Below are 15,384 nucleotides of genomic sequence, written 5' to 3'. Positions count from 1 at the left end.
GAGGCCTACAAGTTTCACCGCCTGTGCCAAAAGAAGACGTGTGAAGAGGACATTCCTGAAGAAGATGGAGGTGTCGCTGGAGAGTTCTCTCGCAGTATTGGGGACGCCCCTAATGCTGTTTGTTCGCGGGGGACCGCCCCCAGTGCTGCGAGGAACTTATTTGCATACCGACGAAAACCGGGATTTCTATGGAACAGTGGCAAGGAGAACACATCTAAAGGTAGGAGAAGAATAGCCTTTCTTAAGGCTATTCCTACATGGCAACCAGAAAGTGTTTTAATGGTAGAATCCCTTAAGAATAACAAACACTTATACTCACCTTACCTGTCCTGAGCTTCCTCACTCCTTCTGACTGTGTTTACCATCTTCCTAGATCCTCTTCTGCCTGGCAACTGAGGTTACGTTCCCCAGACGTCACTGCTGGGGCCTATGATTGGGCCTCAGTGGTCACGTGGGGCGCGATGACGTCACCAGCCAGATGAGCCCTGGAGAGGATGCTGAACCCAGGAGAGGTAAGTATTTTTTTTTATTTTTAGTCACCTCCCTTGTGCTGGCATCAACATATCCCGTTCCATTAGCAGTATGTATAGTGTGAAAGCTGGCCTGTGGGCTCAATGCCTCGTATCACTACCCATTACACCACTGCCAAGTGGGTCCCCTCAGGAACTTGGAGCCCTGGCACTTGCCTGGGTAAGCAGAGTGCTAACGCCAGCCCTACATTCAGTATATAACGTGATGCCATTTCTCCACATGCTGTCCGGTATAGATATAATACAGGTCGGTCTTTGTTCTCTGGACGTCTCCTGGTTCCTTCTGTCTGTATTGATGATGTGTCCTGAGTGTTGTGATGATATTACATGTATATTCTATCCCACAGCCCTGTTATATAATCTGTTATCACCAAACTATATTGTATATGATCAGATAATTCTATATATTATGGCCGCGCTCTCTGATATGTGACATTTCTCTTCTGGCAGCTCCTCACAGATCACATGTTCCTCTTATTGCTCTTCTGGTTATATTGTTGGGTCTCTCTGTTGGGCTCTTTCTGGTAAGTTAATTTTGGGTGATTTTACTGTATTTTCTATGTGTATGTATGAGATAAATCCACAATGGAAAATGATCTATAAGACCTGTGATGTGTTATATGTTACTAGAGCTATAAGAAGAAGATAATAAAGCCCAGGAATGTGGAGGTGATGATGATTGGTCTCTCAGTAGAAGATGGACGTCCCCCCCAGGAGCCGATCAGATCCAGGTCTGTTCTATTCAGTCTTGTACTTTGCCGTGTTTCTTCCTCTTAGTAATGATCCGGTGACGTCCATGTCTGACGTCTGGTCCTGGACTATACACATGTCCTGTAGTAAATGGAGGTGACATGTTGTGTGTCCGACTGTCAGAGACTGCAGAGCCCCCAGGAGAGAAGACGGAGGCGGATTATGGGATGTGACGTACACGGCGCCCAATGAGTCTTGTATGTGGAATAATAGTAATAGTCACATATACCAGTCACTAAAGAAATAACCAAGGGAAGGCTACGGGGCAAAGGTGAAAGAGGGGAGGAGCCTGGGGAAATAAAGGGGATAGCAGCAAAGAGTACAATCCACCGTCCTGATCCGTGACTGCCCCTCCCCCTCCTCCAGATACTGACCCCAGTGATGGCGGTGACATCAGAATATAGTGTATGACATCACACTGATGATATAACTTGGTTTCCTTCTAGAATCTCCTGATGTTACCACAGAAATACTGGATCTTCATAGACAGGATCCCCCCCAAGATTGTGAATGTACCTGTGTAATGTGAACAGTCTCCAATCTGCTGATAATTCTATGCATATCTATTATGTGTTGTGGGGAACTGCTCAGGTAGATGCTCGGTAGCAGTGCTGGAAACAGGGTCACAGAGACGTGGTTGCACTCAATTTCAGAATTTATTCACTTGTGATGCACAAACTGCCTTTATAAAGGCATAGACAATCAAAACAAAAGCCTTCTCGGCTGAGAACTAACTAAACATAAGAAACTGTTTCCTGACTATACAGGAGCCCGGCTGCCAGACTCTCGCTCTGGATACATCAAACGGTGGCACAGTACCTGGTTTGTAGGTAACAGGGACTCTCAGCTTTTGTCAGTGCGGTGCCACACTACCTTAGTCCTCACACACAGACTATATCAGGCCTTATTTAGACGGCTGACCTCCCTGCTGTAGGTTTTTTACCATACACCCTTTAGGCTGGAACATACCTGTTCTCCCAGACCTCAACCTTCACTTTCTCACAGTGTATACAAGATGAATGACAGATAATAATATTTGTAATAATACAGACCCAGGTGAAGGCTACAAGATCCAACTAGTCAGCATTTGCCTTACAATATGGGGCCTGTAGCAATAGGTCTGTCACTAACTGCTAATGAGCAAACAGTTCTTGTCACATATATAATGTAAGCTCAGAGCTCCGCCTCCGTGATATATTCAGCTCCGCCTCCATGATATATTCAGCCCCGCCTCCATGATATATTCAGCTCCGCCTCCCTATATACTTTAAAACCTAAAGGGTAAAGAATTGCACTTGAGGAGGATACAGCCTGTGTCTGTCCCCATCTTACATTCCTTTCTCGGGCGCTGCCCAGACCTCGTCCTCCTTTACAGAAAACTGTTCTCTACAATGGGATGAGACGTCTTCTTGTGCCTTATCCAATAGTTATCTGCTAAACCTTATGTGACTGCTTTATAGTCAGCGATGTTACATTATTATACTAATGGCACCTTCTCTATGTCTATACAATATATAACCGCACACACAATGTATTTATACCTCACCCTTCCTCCATTAACCCCTTAAGGACCCGGCCATTTTTCAGTTTTGCATTTTCGTTTTCCCCTCTTCACATTTCAAGAGCCATAACTTTTTCATCTTTCAGTTGACAGAGTCACACGATGGCTTATTGTTTGCGGGACTAATTGTACTTTGCAATGGCGCCATTCAATAGGCTGTGCAATGTACTGGGAAAAAATTCAGAGTGAGGTGGAATTGGAGAAAAAATGCATTTGCGCCATTTTCATATGGGTTTAATTTTTACAGCGTTCACTGTTTGGTAAAAATGACCTGTTACCTGTGTTCTACGTGTCAGTACGAACACGGCGATACCAAATTTATAGAGTATTTGGAATGTGTTGATACCTTTTAAAACATGAAAAACTTTGTAAAATAGAAAAAAAAAATTTGTGTTGCCATGTTGTGACACCTGTAACTTTCTTATATTTCCATGTATGGAGCTGGTTGCGGTATCTTTTTATGCGGGACAAGATGACGTTTCTATTGATACCATGTGGGGAAAGATCTGATGGTTTGATCACTTTATATTCAATTTTTTATAGGAGGCAAAGTGTTGAAAAAAATTATTTGGCTATTTTTATTTATTTTTTTGCCGCTACGCCGTTTACCATATGGGATAAATGTTTTAATAGTTCGAGCGTTTTGGAGCGCGGTAATATTTACTTTTATATCTGATCTAGGGAAAGGGGGGGAATTTGAACTTTTGTATTTTTGAAAATGTTTTAAATACTTTAAAAAACTTTTTTCCCATTTATGATCAGACCCTCTAGGTACCTTGAAACCTAATGGGTCTGATCGCTCACACAATACTACTGTATTGCAGTGAATATCAAAATGACAGCAGTTCTATTAGAGGCTGCCTCTGGCATCATGCAATAGAGCCAGTGCTATGACAAGCCTGGGAGCCTTCAATAGGTTTCAGCTCCGGAGCTCTCTCCATACATCCCCATGCAACTCTTGACATAGTATTACGTCAAGGGTCGCTAATGGGTTAAAGATCAAAATGCATTTTGCACATATTATTCTAAGGCGTGCTTCACATCTGCATTCGGATTTCCATTCGTGGAGTTCACTTGGGGACCCCCCAAATGGAAACCTATATACATTAAAAAGCAGTGAGCAGTGAAAGCACACCGACCCCAATGGGGTCTGTGTCGTTTCCTTTCGGTTTCCATATGTGACATGCAGAGAGAAAAATGCTGCGTCAGGGGTTTAGTTTCCAAAATGGGGTCACATGTCAGGGGATTTCACTTTACTGCCATCTCAGTGCTCTGCAATAGTGTCATGGTGTCCAAAAACCAAATATCGCGCCTTCCATTCTGTGGCCTAATATCAGTTCATACCCACATATGACATCACGTATGTTATCCCAGGTACATAGGGTCATACATGTGGCATAGACTGCAGTTTGGGCGCAGAAGGGAAGGAGCGCGATGCGACTTTCGGAGTACAGACTAAGATGTTTGGTATCCAGACGCCATGTCATGTCTGCAGAGCCTGTAAGGTACCAGAAAAGTGGATTCCCCAAAGGAGTGACCTGCACCCCTCAGAGAATTAATCAAAGGGATGTAGTGAGTATTAGTATCCCAGATGGTGAATATATAAGCTGTGCGGAGGACATTGGGAGCACCAAATTCCCTCCTATTTCCCCAGTAGCTCCTATGATTGGGGGGAGAGGGGTCACTTCTGGTGTCTTTTCCCTTGTAAGCTCTATCTCTGGTTTGTCCCCTGAATTCCGCCCGCACAGCTTATATATTCCCTTCCTGCCACAGCCAGTTGTGTTGTAATGATTTAGTGATTTTTGGGGCTTTGTTTTCACATTGCACAAACTATATACATATATATATATATATATATATATATATATATATATATATATATATATAATTTTTTTTTTTTTTTTCTAGTTATGTAGCCACATGAGGGTTTTTTTTTTTTTTTTTGTGGGATGAGAAATTTTTTTCCACACAATGCACGATTACAAGATGTCACGATTGCGGCGACAACAAAAGTGTCTGACCACTGTATAAGCAATGCCGCCCCTGCTACCTCTTGTGTCTCCCCTCTACCTCATAGATTGTAAGCTCTTGTGAGCAGGGCCCTCAGTCCCAGTGTGTGAAATTACTTTCTCTGTAATGCATCTTTTTGTCTGCACTTGAACCCTACAAATTGTACAGCGCTGCGGAATATGTTGGCGCTATATAAATAAAATGTATTATTATGATGATTATTTTTTTAGGCGTTACTAATTTTACAAAACAAAAACCCATTTACCAATTTGGGGACATGAATCAATTGATTTTTGCGTCGCCATCATCTGAGAGTTGTAACTTTTTTTCTTTTTGTTGACTTAGCTGAGGTCTTAAAGGGATTCTACCACTAAAACACATTTTTTTTCTAGTTAACACGTCGGAATAGCCTTTAGAAAGGCTATTCGTCTCCTACCTTTAGAAGTGCTCTCCGCCGCGCCGTTCGTTCAAAATACCGGTTTGTACCGGTATGCTAATGAGTTCTCTCGCAGCGATGGGGGCGTCCCCCATCGCAGGAGCAGCGATGGGGGCGTCCCCGTTGCAGCTCGAAAACCGACCGCAGCGCCGCCTCTATGGTCTTGCGTATCCTCCCCTTGCTTCTTCAGCGTCTTGTCGCACGCCTGCACAGTACGCTCTGTTCGGCGAAGATTGCCGAACATACTGCGCATGCGCGAAATTGCGGTCCCAGCCATAGTGCGGCCACTGCAATTTCGCGCATGCGCAGCACGTTCGGCAATCTTCGCCGAACAGAGCGTACTGCGCAGGCGTGCGACAGGACGCTGAAGAAGCAAGGGGAGGATACGCAAGACCATAGAGGCGGCGCTGCGGTCGGTTTTCGAGCTGCAATGGGGACGCCCCCATCGCTGCTCCTGCGATGGGGGACGCCCCCATTGCTGCGAGAGAACTCATTAGCATACCGGTACAAACCGGTATTTTGAACGAACGGCGCGGCGGAGAGCACTTCTAAAGGTAGGAGACGAATAGCCTTTCTAAAGGCTATTCCGACGTGTTAACTAGAAAAAAAATGTGTTTTAGTGGTAGAATCTCTTTAAAGATGACCTTTCACCTTCTGGGGCACATGCGGTTTTATATACCGCTAGAAAGCCAACAGTGCTCTGAATTCAGCGCACTATCAGCTTTCCTGTTCTGTGCCCCGGGTGAAGAGCTATCGGTGCCGGTACTGCAGCTCTTCACTGTCAGAAGGGCGTTTCTTACAGTCAGTCAGGATCGCCCTTCCTCACAGCAGTGCCTATAGCGCTGTACTGAGAGAGGGGGAGGAACGCTCCCCTCCCCTCCTGATAGTGCTCGTCTATGGATCCCAGGAGGTGAAAGGTCCTCTTTAACTTTTTCAGGTTGAGCTGTGTATACTGGGCGCCATTTTGGGGTACATATGACTTTTTATTTATAGCATTATTTTGTGAGGCAAGATGTAATATAATCATTACTACTTAGTTTTTTTTTTTTTATAATGTTCACCATGCAGGTTAAATAATTTCAATTGTATTATACAGCCATGATGATACCAACTATGTATTTCATTAATCTTTAATTTTCTTTTTACATAACTCATTTTATATTGGAAAACTGCATTGTTTTAGCTTCATTGGTTCATTATTATTATTATTATTATTTTAAACCATATTTTAAACCATACACTGCAATACACTTGTAGGCTGACTTCCTCTTCACTAGGCAGGATCAACTCTGTGAGTGAAACTGCGGAGAGAGCGGTGGGGGAGCGAGGAAAAGGTGAGTATAAGTGCTTTTTTGTGTTAAACATTGAGGTGGAACATAATGAAGGGGGTCCAAGAAACTGGGGGCAGATGAAGGGGGGGGGGAATGGTATGAATCTGGGGGCAGAGATGGGGAGGGACATGAATCTGGGGGAAGAGATGGGGAGGGACATGAATCTGGGGGCAGAGATGGGGGGACATGAATCTGGGGGCAGAGATGGGGGGACATGAATCTGGGGGGAGACATGAATCTGGGGAAGAGATGGGGGGACATGAATCTGGGGGCACAGATGGCGAGGACATGAATCTGGGGGCAGAGATGGGGGGACATGAATCTGGGGGCAGAGATGGGGGGACATGAATCTGGGGGCAGAGATGGGGGGACATGAATCTGGGGGCAGAGATGGGGGGACATTAATCTGGGGGCAGAGATGGGGGGACATGAATCTGGGGGCAGAGATGGGGGGACATGAATCTGGGGGCAGAGAAGGGGGACATGAATCTGGGAGGAGACATGAATCTGGGGGCAGAGATGGAGGGACATGAATAAGGGGGCAGAGATGGAGAGTACATGAATCTGGGGGCAGAGATATAAGGAGGACATGAATCTGGGGGCAGAGATGGGGGGACATGAATCTGGGGGCAGAGATGGGGGAGACATGATTCTGGGGGCAGAGATGGGGCATGAATCTGGGGGCAGAGATGGGGGAGACATGATTCTGGGGGCAGAGATGGGGCATGAATCTGGGGGCAGAGATATAGGGAGGACATGAATCTGGGGGGGCAGAGATGGGGGGGACATGAATCTGGGGGCAGAGATGGAGGGACATGAATCTGGGGGCAGAGATGGGGGGATATGAATCTGGGGGCAGAGATGGGGGGACATGAATCTAGGGGCAGAGATGGGGGACATGAATCTGGGGGCAGAGATGGGGGGGACATGAATCTAGGGGCAGAGATGGGGGACATGAATCTGGGGGCAGAGATGGAAAGGACATGAATCTGGGGGCAGAGATGGGGGATATGAATCTGGGGGAAGAGATGGGGGGACATGATTCTGGGGGCAGAGATGGGGGGACATGAATCTGGGGGCAGAGATGGGGGGACATGAATCTGGGGGCAGAGATGGGGGACATGAATCTGGGGGGAGACATGAATCTGGGGGAGGAGATGGGGGGACATGAATCTGGGGGCACAGATGGTGAGGACATGAATCTGGGGGCAGAGATGGGGGGACATGAATCTGGGGGCAGAGATGGGGGGACATGAATCTGGGGGCAGAGATGGGGGGACATGAATCTGGGGGCAGAGATGGAGGGACATGAATCTGGGGGAAGAGAAGGGGGACATGAATCTGGGGGGAGACATGCATCTGGGGGAAGAGATGGGGGGACATGAATCTGGGGGCAGAGATGGAGAGGACATGAATCTGGGGGCAGAGATGGAGGGGACATGAATCTGGGGGCAGAGATGGGGGGACATGAATCTGGGGGCAGAGATGGGGGGACATGAATCTGGGGGCAGAGAAGGGGGACATGAATCTAGGGGGAGACATGAATCTGGGGGAAGAGATGGGGGACATGAATCTGGGGGCACAGATGGAGAGGACATGAATCTGGGGGCAGAGATGGAGGGGACATGAATCTGGGGGCAGAGATGGAGAGGACATGAATCTGGGGGCAGAGATGGAGGGACATGAATCTGGGGGCAGAGATGGGGGGACATGAATCTGGGGGTAGAGATGGGGGGACATGAATCTGGGGGCAGAGATGGGGGGACATGAATCTGGGGGCAAAGATGGGGGGACATGAATCTGGGGGGAGACATGAATCTGGGGGCAGAGATGGAGAGACATGAATCTGGGGGCAGAGATGGAGAGTACATGAATCTGGGGGCAGAGATGGAGGGGACATGAATCTGGGGGCAGAGATGGAGAGGACATGAATCTGGGGGCAGAGATGGAGGGACATGAATCTGGGGGCAGAGATGGAGGGGACATGAATCTAGGGGCAGAGATGGAGGGGACATGAATCTGGGGCAGAGATGGAGAGGACATGAATCTGGGGGAAGAGATGGAGGGACATGAATCTGGGGGAAGAGATGGAGGGACATGAATCTGGGGACAGAGATGGGAGGGGACATGAATCTGGGGCAGAGATGGGGGAACATGATTCTTGGGGCAGAGATGGGGGGGCATTGATCTGGGGGCAGAGATATAGGGAGGACATGAATCTGGGGGCAGAGATGGGGGGACATGAATCTGGGGGCAGAGATGGGGGGACATGAATCTGGGGGCAGAGATGGGGGAACATGATTCTGGGGGCAGAGATGGGGGGGCATGAATCTGGGGGCAGAGATATAAGGAGGACATGAATCTGGGGGCAGAGATGGGGGGACATGAATCTGGGGGCAGAGAAGGGGGACATGAATCTGGGGGGAGACATGAATCTGGGGGCAGAGATGGAGGGACATGAATCTGGGGGCAGAGATGGAGAGTACATGAATCTGGGGGCAGAGATGGAGGGGACATGAATCTGGGGGCAGAGATGGAGAGGACATGAATCTGGGGGCAGAGATGGAGGGGACATGAATCTGGGGGCAGAGATGGAGGGGACATGAATCTAGGGGCAGAGATGGAGGGGACATGAATCTGGGGCAGAGATGGAGAGAGGCTCCTTATACTGACGTGACGTTTGTTAGTTACACTTGGACATTCTTGCTTACGCTCCCAGATTGTAAGTAGACAATGGAGGGATCTCCTGCACATGTAATGATTATAGGGGTATACAGTTAGTGCCCCCTAGTGGTGGCTGCGGGCCAGTAGACATTTATCATGTAGCTCACTATACCTGTGAGAAGAGAAGTGGAAGAAACATCCGGAGCTCCGATCTCTATAAAGATATTACTTTTTTCCTCCAGAGAAATCAAGAATCGCTCCCTGTAAACCTGGCGACCTGTGAAGATACATAAAAGATCAAAAATCAGCCATAAACAATCCAACGTGATGGAGGATTTATGCTGAGTTCAAACCTGCGTTCTGGTTCCATTCGTGGAATTCGCTTGAGGAACCCATTCACGGAAACCAAATCCGTTTACAAAAGCGGTTACCCGCAGAAACCCATGGACCCCATTGACTATAATGGGATCTGCCAGGTTTCCACCAGAAAAAAGCAGAAAATAACGGAGAGAAAAATCCTGCTCAGGAGCTGAGCGGCCGCCATGTCTTGGTAATAATGCCTGCACTGATTGTGGGCATGAAAGTCTCCGATGTGCCTCGGTCAAAGCTATTTTTCTGGCAGTGCCTGAGTTCTTCCATTTTACCGGAGCGAGATCCAGGGCCGTTGTCCTGTTGCCATAACAGGCAGAAGCCTATTGAAGACTCCCAGGCTTTCCCTACAATATATATAAAAGTTAAAAATTACTGTGTAACACACACCCCTTAGGTATCCCTGTGCCTGAAAACACCCGATCTACAAACCTATAAAAATAATTTCCCGTACAGTGAACGTCATGGCGGAAAGAAAGTGCCAAGGGACTGGTTTTTTGCTGTTTCACCTCTGATAAAAATTTTAATAAAAAGTGATCAAAGCAATAGACATGCCCCAAAATGGTAGAACAAAAAAGTACACCTGGCCCCGACTCTACAAAAAAGAAGCCCTGCGCATATATGAATATCTAAAAAAATAATGGCGGCTTTTAGAAAAAATTGTTTTGCAAAGTTTTAGATTTCTCTAAATCCTACTAATATTATAAGTGTGAAAGTTTGTGTGTTTGGATGTTTGTGAGTTTGGATGTTTGTTCCTCAATCACGCTAAAACGCCTGGACGGATTTGCGTGCAATTTTCCACAAACATAGTTTTCCCTTAGGATTGAGTCACAGGCTACTTTTGGTGCCACTAAACAACATGGCTTCCTAGCAGGAGACTCACAAAAGCAGGACTCCTAGCCCCAGCTATAGACTCACACACACTGCCTGGCATTTCCTGCCTCAACCTGCCTGCACACTCCTTACTGTCACCTCAGGAGTCGCCCTCACTCTACTCACTCACATTTACATATAGCTTTCCACTATATAACACATCACATTGTCTGTATCACTACATACACACTATAACACATCACATTGTCTGTAATACAACACATCACATTGTCTGTATCACGACATACACAGTACAACACATCACATTGTCTGTATCACGACATACACAATACATCACATCACATTGTCTGTATCACTACATACACAATACAACACATCACATTGTCTGTAATACAACACATCACATTGTCTGTATCACGACATACACAATACAACACATCACATTGTCTGTATCACGACATACACAATACATCACATCACATTGTCTGTATCACTACATACACAATACAACACATCACATTGTCTGTAATACAACACATCACATTGTCTGTATCACGACATACACAATACAACACATCACATTGTCTGTATCACGACATACACAATACAACACATCACATTGTCTGTATCACGACATACACAATACAACACATCACATTGTCTGTATCACGACATACACAATACATCACATCACATTGTCTGTATCACTACATACACAATATAACACATCACATTGTCTGTATTACTACATACACAATATAACACATCACATTGTCTGTATCACTACATACACAATATAACACATCACATTGTCTGTATCACTACATACACAATATAACACATCACATTGTCTGTATTACTACATACACAATATAACACATCACATCACATTTGCTAGCCCACCAAACTTTTTAAAGCACTTTTACAGTTTCACACGTCTGTGTCCGCCCAATTCTCAAATCACCGCAGACGAAGTCGCGGGTAAAAGCTAGTAAACAATATAAGGGGGCGTTCACACTAGCGCCTGATGTCCACCCTGTGCCATTCCGATGGGTTTCCGTCTTCAGACCTGGCGAAACTGGACAGGGGACGGAGTCCGGGCGGTCAGCTAAATGTGACCGCCTGTGGCCTGTTCGCGAGGAAACCGTTTGTTTTTCTTTTTAGCCAGACACAAACACAGGACTTTGTGTCCGGCTAATAAAAATGGTTTCCCCGCGGACAGGCCGCAGTTGGTCACCTTTACAAACCCATTCAAGTGGGTTTTCCATCCCTTGTCCAGTTTCGCCGGGGCTGAAGATATAAACTCAAAATAATACACACACCGGGCGCAAGTGTGAATGAATCATGAATTTGGTATCCACAGAATCGTAGCGACCCATAGTATACAGGTGACGGGTCATTGCGGCTGCAGAGTGAAAGCTGGAAAAACGAAGCCTGTAAGAAAGTCGCACAAATGCAATTTTTTCCTCCAGTTCCCCCCATTCTGATTTTTTTCCATCTTCTCAGTCCAAAGTAGAGAATAATAAATGGGACCGATATGATGAACAATTTGTCCCACAAACAATAATCCCTCATTTGTCTCTGTGAGCGGGATAGAACAGTGATGGGGTTTTCTGAGGTAATGTTCCTGACATGCCGCCCCCTCCTCAGGACACTGTATATACCTATAGCTCACTATACTGTATACGGTAGGGCTGTGGGGAAATCGCATCGTACGTGTGTACAGGCTTTATTACTTACAGCACCTGTAGGACCAGACAAGGACACAGCGTGACAGGACCGTGACTGAGCCTGTGGCGCGCAGCAAGTCTATTTATACTGGAGCGGCAACAAGCCCCGCCCACCTGACATTCCCGCCTGATACAGCAGATAACTCGACATGTGAATGGGCCCATTGTAATCGGATGACCTTTATGTGAATGATGCCTAAAGGGCAAGCACAGATTCATTAGGCCCCTGGCTACCATGTGATTGTATTTCACCACACAGTCATGTTTTGCAGAGATGTCAATGCCTGACAGACTGAGCCCTTTCCTTCTCAAACCACTGAATCCCCACAAAACACGAAAATACTGTATCATACATTACCTGCAAAGTAAATCGGATTCTGACTAAGGGCGGGTTCACACCTGCGCCCGGTCTTCGCTTTAAGGTTTCTGACTTCTGCCTGAGAAACTGGACAGGAGTTGGAAACCAGCAGTCAGTTTTCAAACCCATTCATTTGAATGGGTTTGCAAAGCGTCCTCCGGTGAGTGTCTTGTGCCTCTCCGCGGCGAAACCGTTTTTTTTAACCGGACTCAAACTCAGACATGCAGGACTTTGTCTCCGGTTAAAAAAAAAATGTTTCCGCCGTAGAGACCAGCAGACGTTCATGGGCGGACACTGACTGCCAGGTTTCCGTCTCCTGTCCAGTTTCTCGGGGTAGAAGAGAGGAACCTGCAAAGTGGAGACTGGGCGCAGGTGCTGTCCTAACCCCATCCACACATTGCAGAAAAAAAATCCATAGTGGAAAAGCTGTCATTTTCAAAAACATCTGCATTTTTGAAATTTCAGCAGGTCAGATAGGGTCCATTCACACGGAGGAAAATGGTGCTGAAAAAAAGCCTCCCATTAACTTCACTGGGTTCCTGTTTCTGCTGAAATTCCACACCAAATTCAGCGCCACTTTCCACCATATTACAGAGAACATTACGGTGATGCACATCATGTGTGTGTTTTACATTGTTTATTTTTAAATTTGATGAAAACTTTAAAAAAAACCTTTTTGGTGTCTTGAACCCCAGGGGTCTGATCACTTATACAATGCAGTGCAAAAGAAGAAATGTCATACCTCCCAACCGTCCCAATTTCCGCGGGACATTCACGATTTCGATGTCCTGTCCCACGGTCCCGGTTGGCGGGAGGTATGAATACATACACGACTAAAGCAAGGAGCTGTCACAGTTCAGCTCCTTGCTTTGCTGCGGCGCTCCGACTAGTGGCTGTGTAAGCGCGATGTGATGACGTCACATCACACTTACAACTCTGTGAGTGAAACTGCGGAGAGAGCGGCGGGGGAGCGAGGAAAAGGTGAGTATAAGTGTTTTTTTGTGTTAAACATTGAGGTGGAACATAATGAAGGGGGTCCATGAAACTGGGGGCAGATGAAGGGGGGGGGGGGGGAACGGCATGAATCTGGGGGCAGAGATGGGGGAGACATGAATCTGGGGGCAGAAATGGGGGACATGAAACTGGGGGAGAGATGGAGGGGGGCATATAATTTATGGGTGACTGTAGGAGGATTATACTGTGTGGGGGCACATGAAAAATGAATGAGAATGGGCGGAGTCAACATAAAAGTGGGCGGGGTACACTTTGTCCCTCTTTCAGTTCTTGAAAAGTTGGGAGGTATGGTAATGTAGTGGCAAACCTGGGAGCTTTCTCAAGGCTCCTGACTGTCATGGTAACTGGTCACCGCCCCCAGATTCTAGGGGACAACAATCCACGCCAAAATGGCACCACTAGGAAAATGATGCCTTGGTCAGATTTGACCAGGGCATCAGTAATATTAATGTCCACAATCCGTACAGGCACTGATCGCAGGCATTGCCGCCAGGTCTCCACTGTATAATACATATATAACATGGCTGCTCAACTCCAGATAGGCCTCCATGTTTAACCCCTTAATGACCAATGGCAGTGTATATGGCGCCCTCTCCATATACACCGGATGCCGGCTATATAACACTGCCAGCGCCTGACTCTAACAGCTACATTAACACTTTATATGCTGTGGGTGTGAAGGTCCCCAGGGGTCTGAAATTAAAAAAAAAAAAAAAAGTATTTAAAAAAATGCAAAAATCAAATCCCCCCCCCCCTAGATCGCATAGGAAATCAATCATATGATCTGATAGGACAGGTCCGTATTATGCGGTTTCGTTACTTTCGGCCACTTCTCCCGCAGTCTCGTGGCCGCTATATGTGACACTGACAATGGCGATCGTTCCTCCATACTGCCAGCTGATTTTTCTTCCAGATTGTTACGATTTGTACTTTGATTTTGCAACTTTTCAATAAAAAAAAAAAAAAAAAAATTAAAAGAAGTAAAATAATTTTTATTCTATTTTCAGTAAGAGGTGACATCTGCAGGCTCGAAATCACGTCAGCGACAGAAACATCCGAACTGTAAGTGTCAGAATAAAAATTCAATGACAATAAGTTTCTGGAACGTTCTCGGTGTCTCACAGTGTACTGCGCCGCTTCATCAGGAGCGATACAAGGAGCTGCGGGCAGAGTGTAATTCCTAGCTGACAACACTAGGCGGCGCTATAACCTGATGATTATTGACATATAGGAGGTCTATACAGTCATCTTGTTATATTTATGGGAAACCAGATAGACAGAGAGCAGAGAGGAGTCCTGGGGTTTCCGTTCTAGACAATAAGCTATTGTGAGCGTCGGACGTTGCACGAGCACTGACTACAGTATAATAATCTCCTATAATGTCCCGGGATGGATGGAGAATACATGACCGTATGGAGTATATGATATGTGTGATAAATCAGAATCCCTGTTGGTTTATTGATCTTATCCTGGACTCCTAGCGCTTATATACCTCAGGGTGTAGAGTCTATATATAGTGTCTTGTATATCTGGTGCGTCCCTCTGAGAGGTTTCCTGTATACAGATGGCAGGTTTGTAAGTATACGTTAAGAGGATTGATCTTAAAGGTACACTAACCTAAAAATAAGTGTAAACCGGATAAAGTTTTGCTCATTCGCAGCTTCCTGCAGTAACCCGTCTTGTAGGAATCATATAGGGGACAGGTGTCTGCATTCTCCTGGTCTCTGACATATTTGAGGGGCGGAACTTGATATAATTTGTCTTTTATTACAGACAGGGCAGAGGGGAGAGGCTCCT

The 15,384-nt window shown here is 46.2% G+C and overlaps 1 protein-coding gene across 1 annotated transcript in view; it reads left to right on the top strand.

Annotated features, from left to right (window-relative positions):
* LOC142194291 (hemicentin-1-like) overlaps positions 1–15,384 on the top strand; it is a 193,247-nt gene that overhangs the window by 155,573 nt on the left and 22,290 nt on the right. Inside the window, exons 12-13 of the mRNA XM_075263333.1 lie at positions 981–1,054; positions 1,161–1,261. Of these exons, the coding sequence (XP_075119434.1) occupies positions 981–1,054; positions 1,161–1,261 (175 nt within the window). The remainder of the gene's footprint in view (positions 1–980; positions 1,055–1,160; positions 1,262–15,384) is intronic.

The sequence above is a fragment of the Leptodactylus fuscus genome, chromosome 2 (assembly GCF_031893055.1).
Source record: "Leptodactylus fuscus isolate aLepFus1 chromosome 2, aLepFus1.hap2, whole genome shotgun sequence".
Classification (NCBI taxonomy): Eukaryota; Metazoa; Chordata; class Amphibia; order Anura; family Leptodactylidae; genus Leptodactylus; species Leptodactylus fuscus.
Note: the sequence above shows the minus strand (reverse complement) of the source record. Positions and strands in the feature narration are given on the sequence as shown.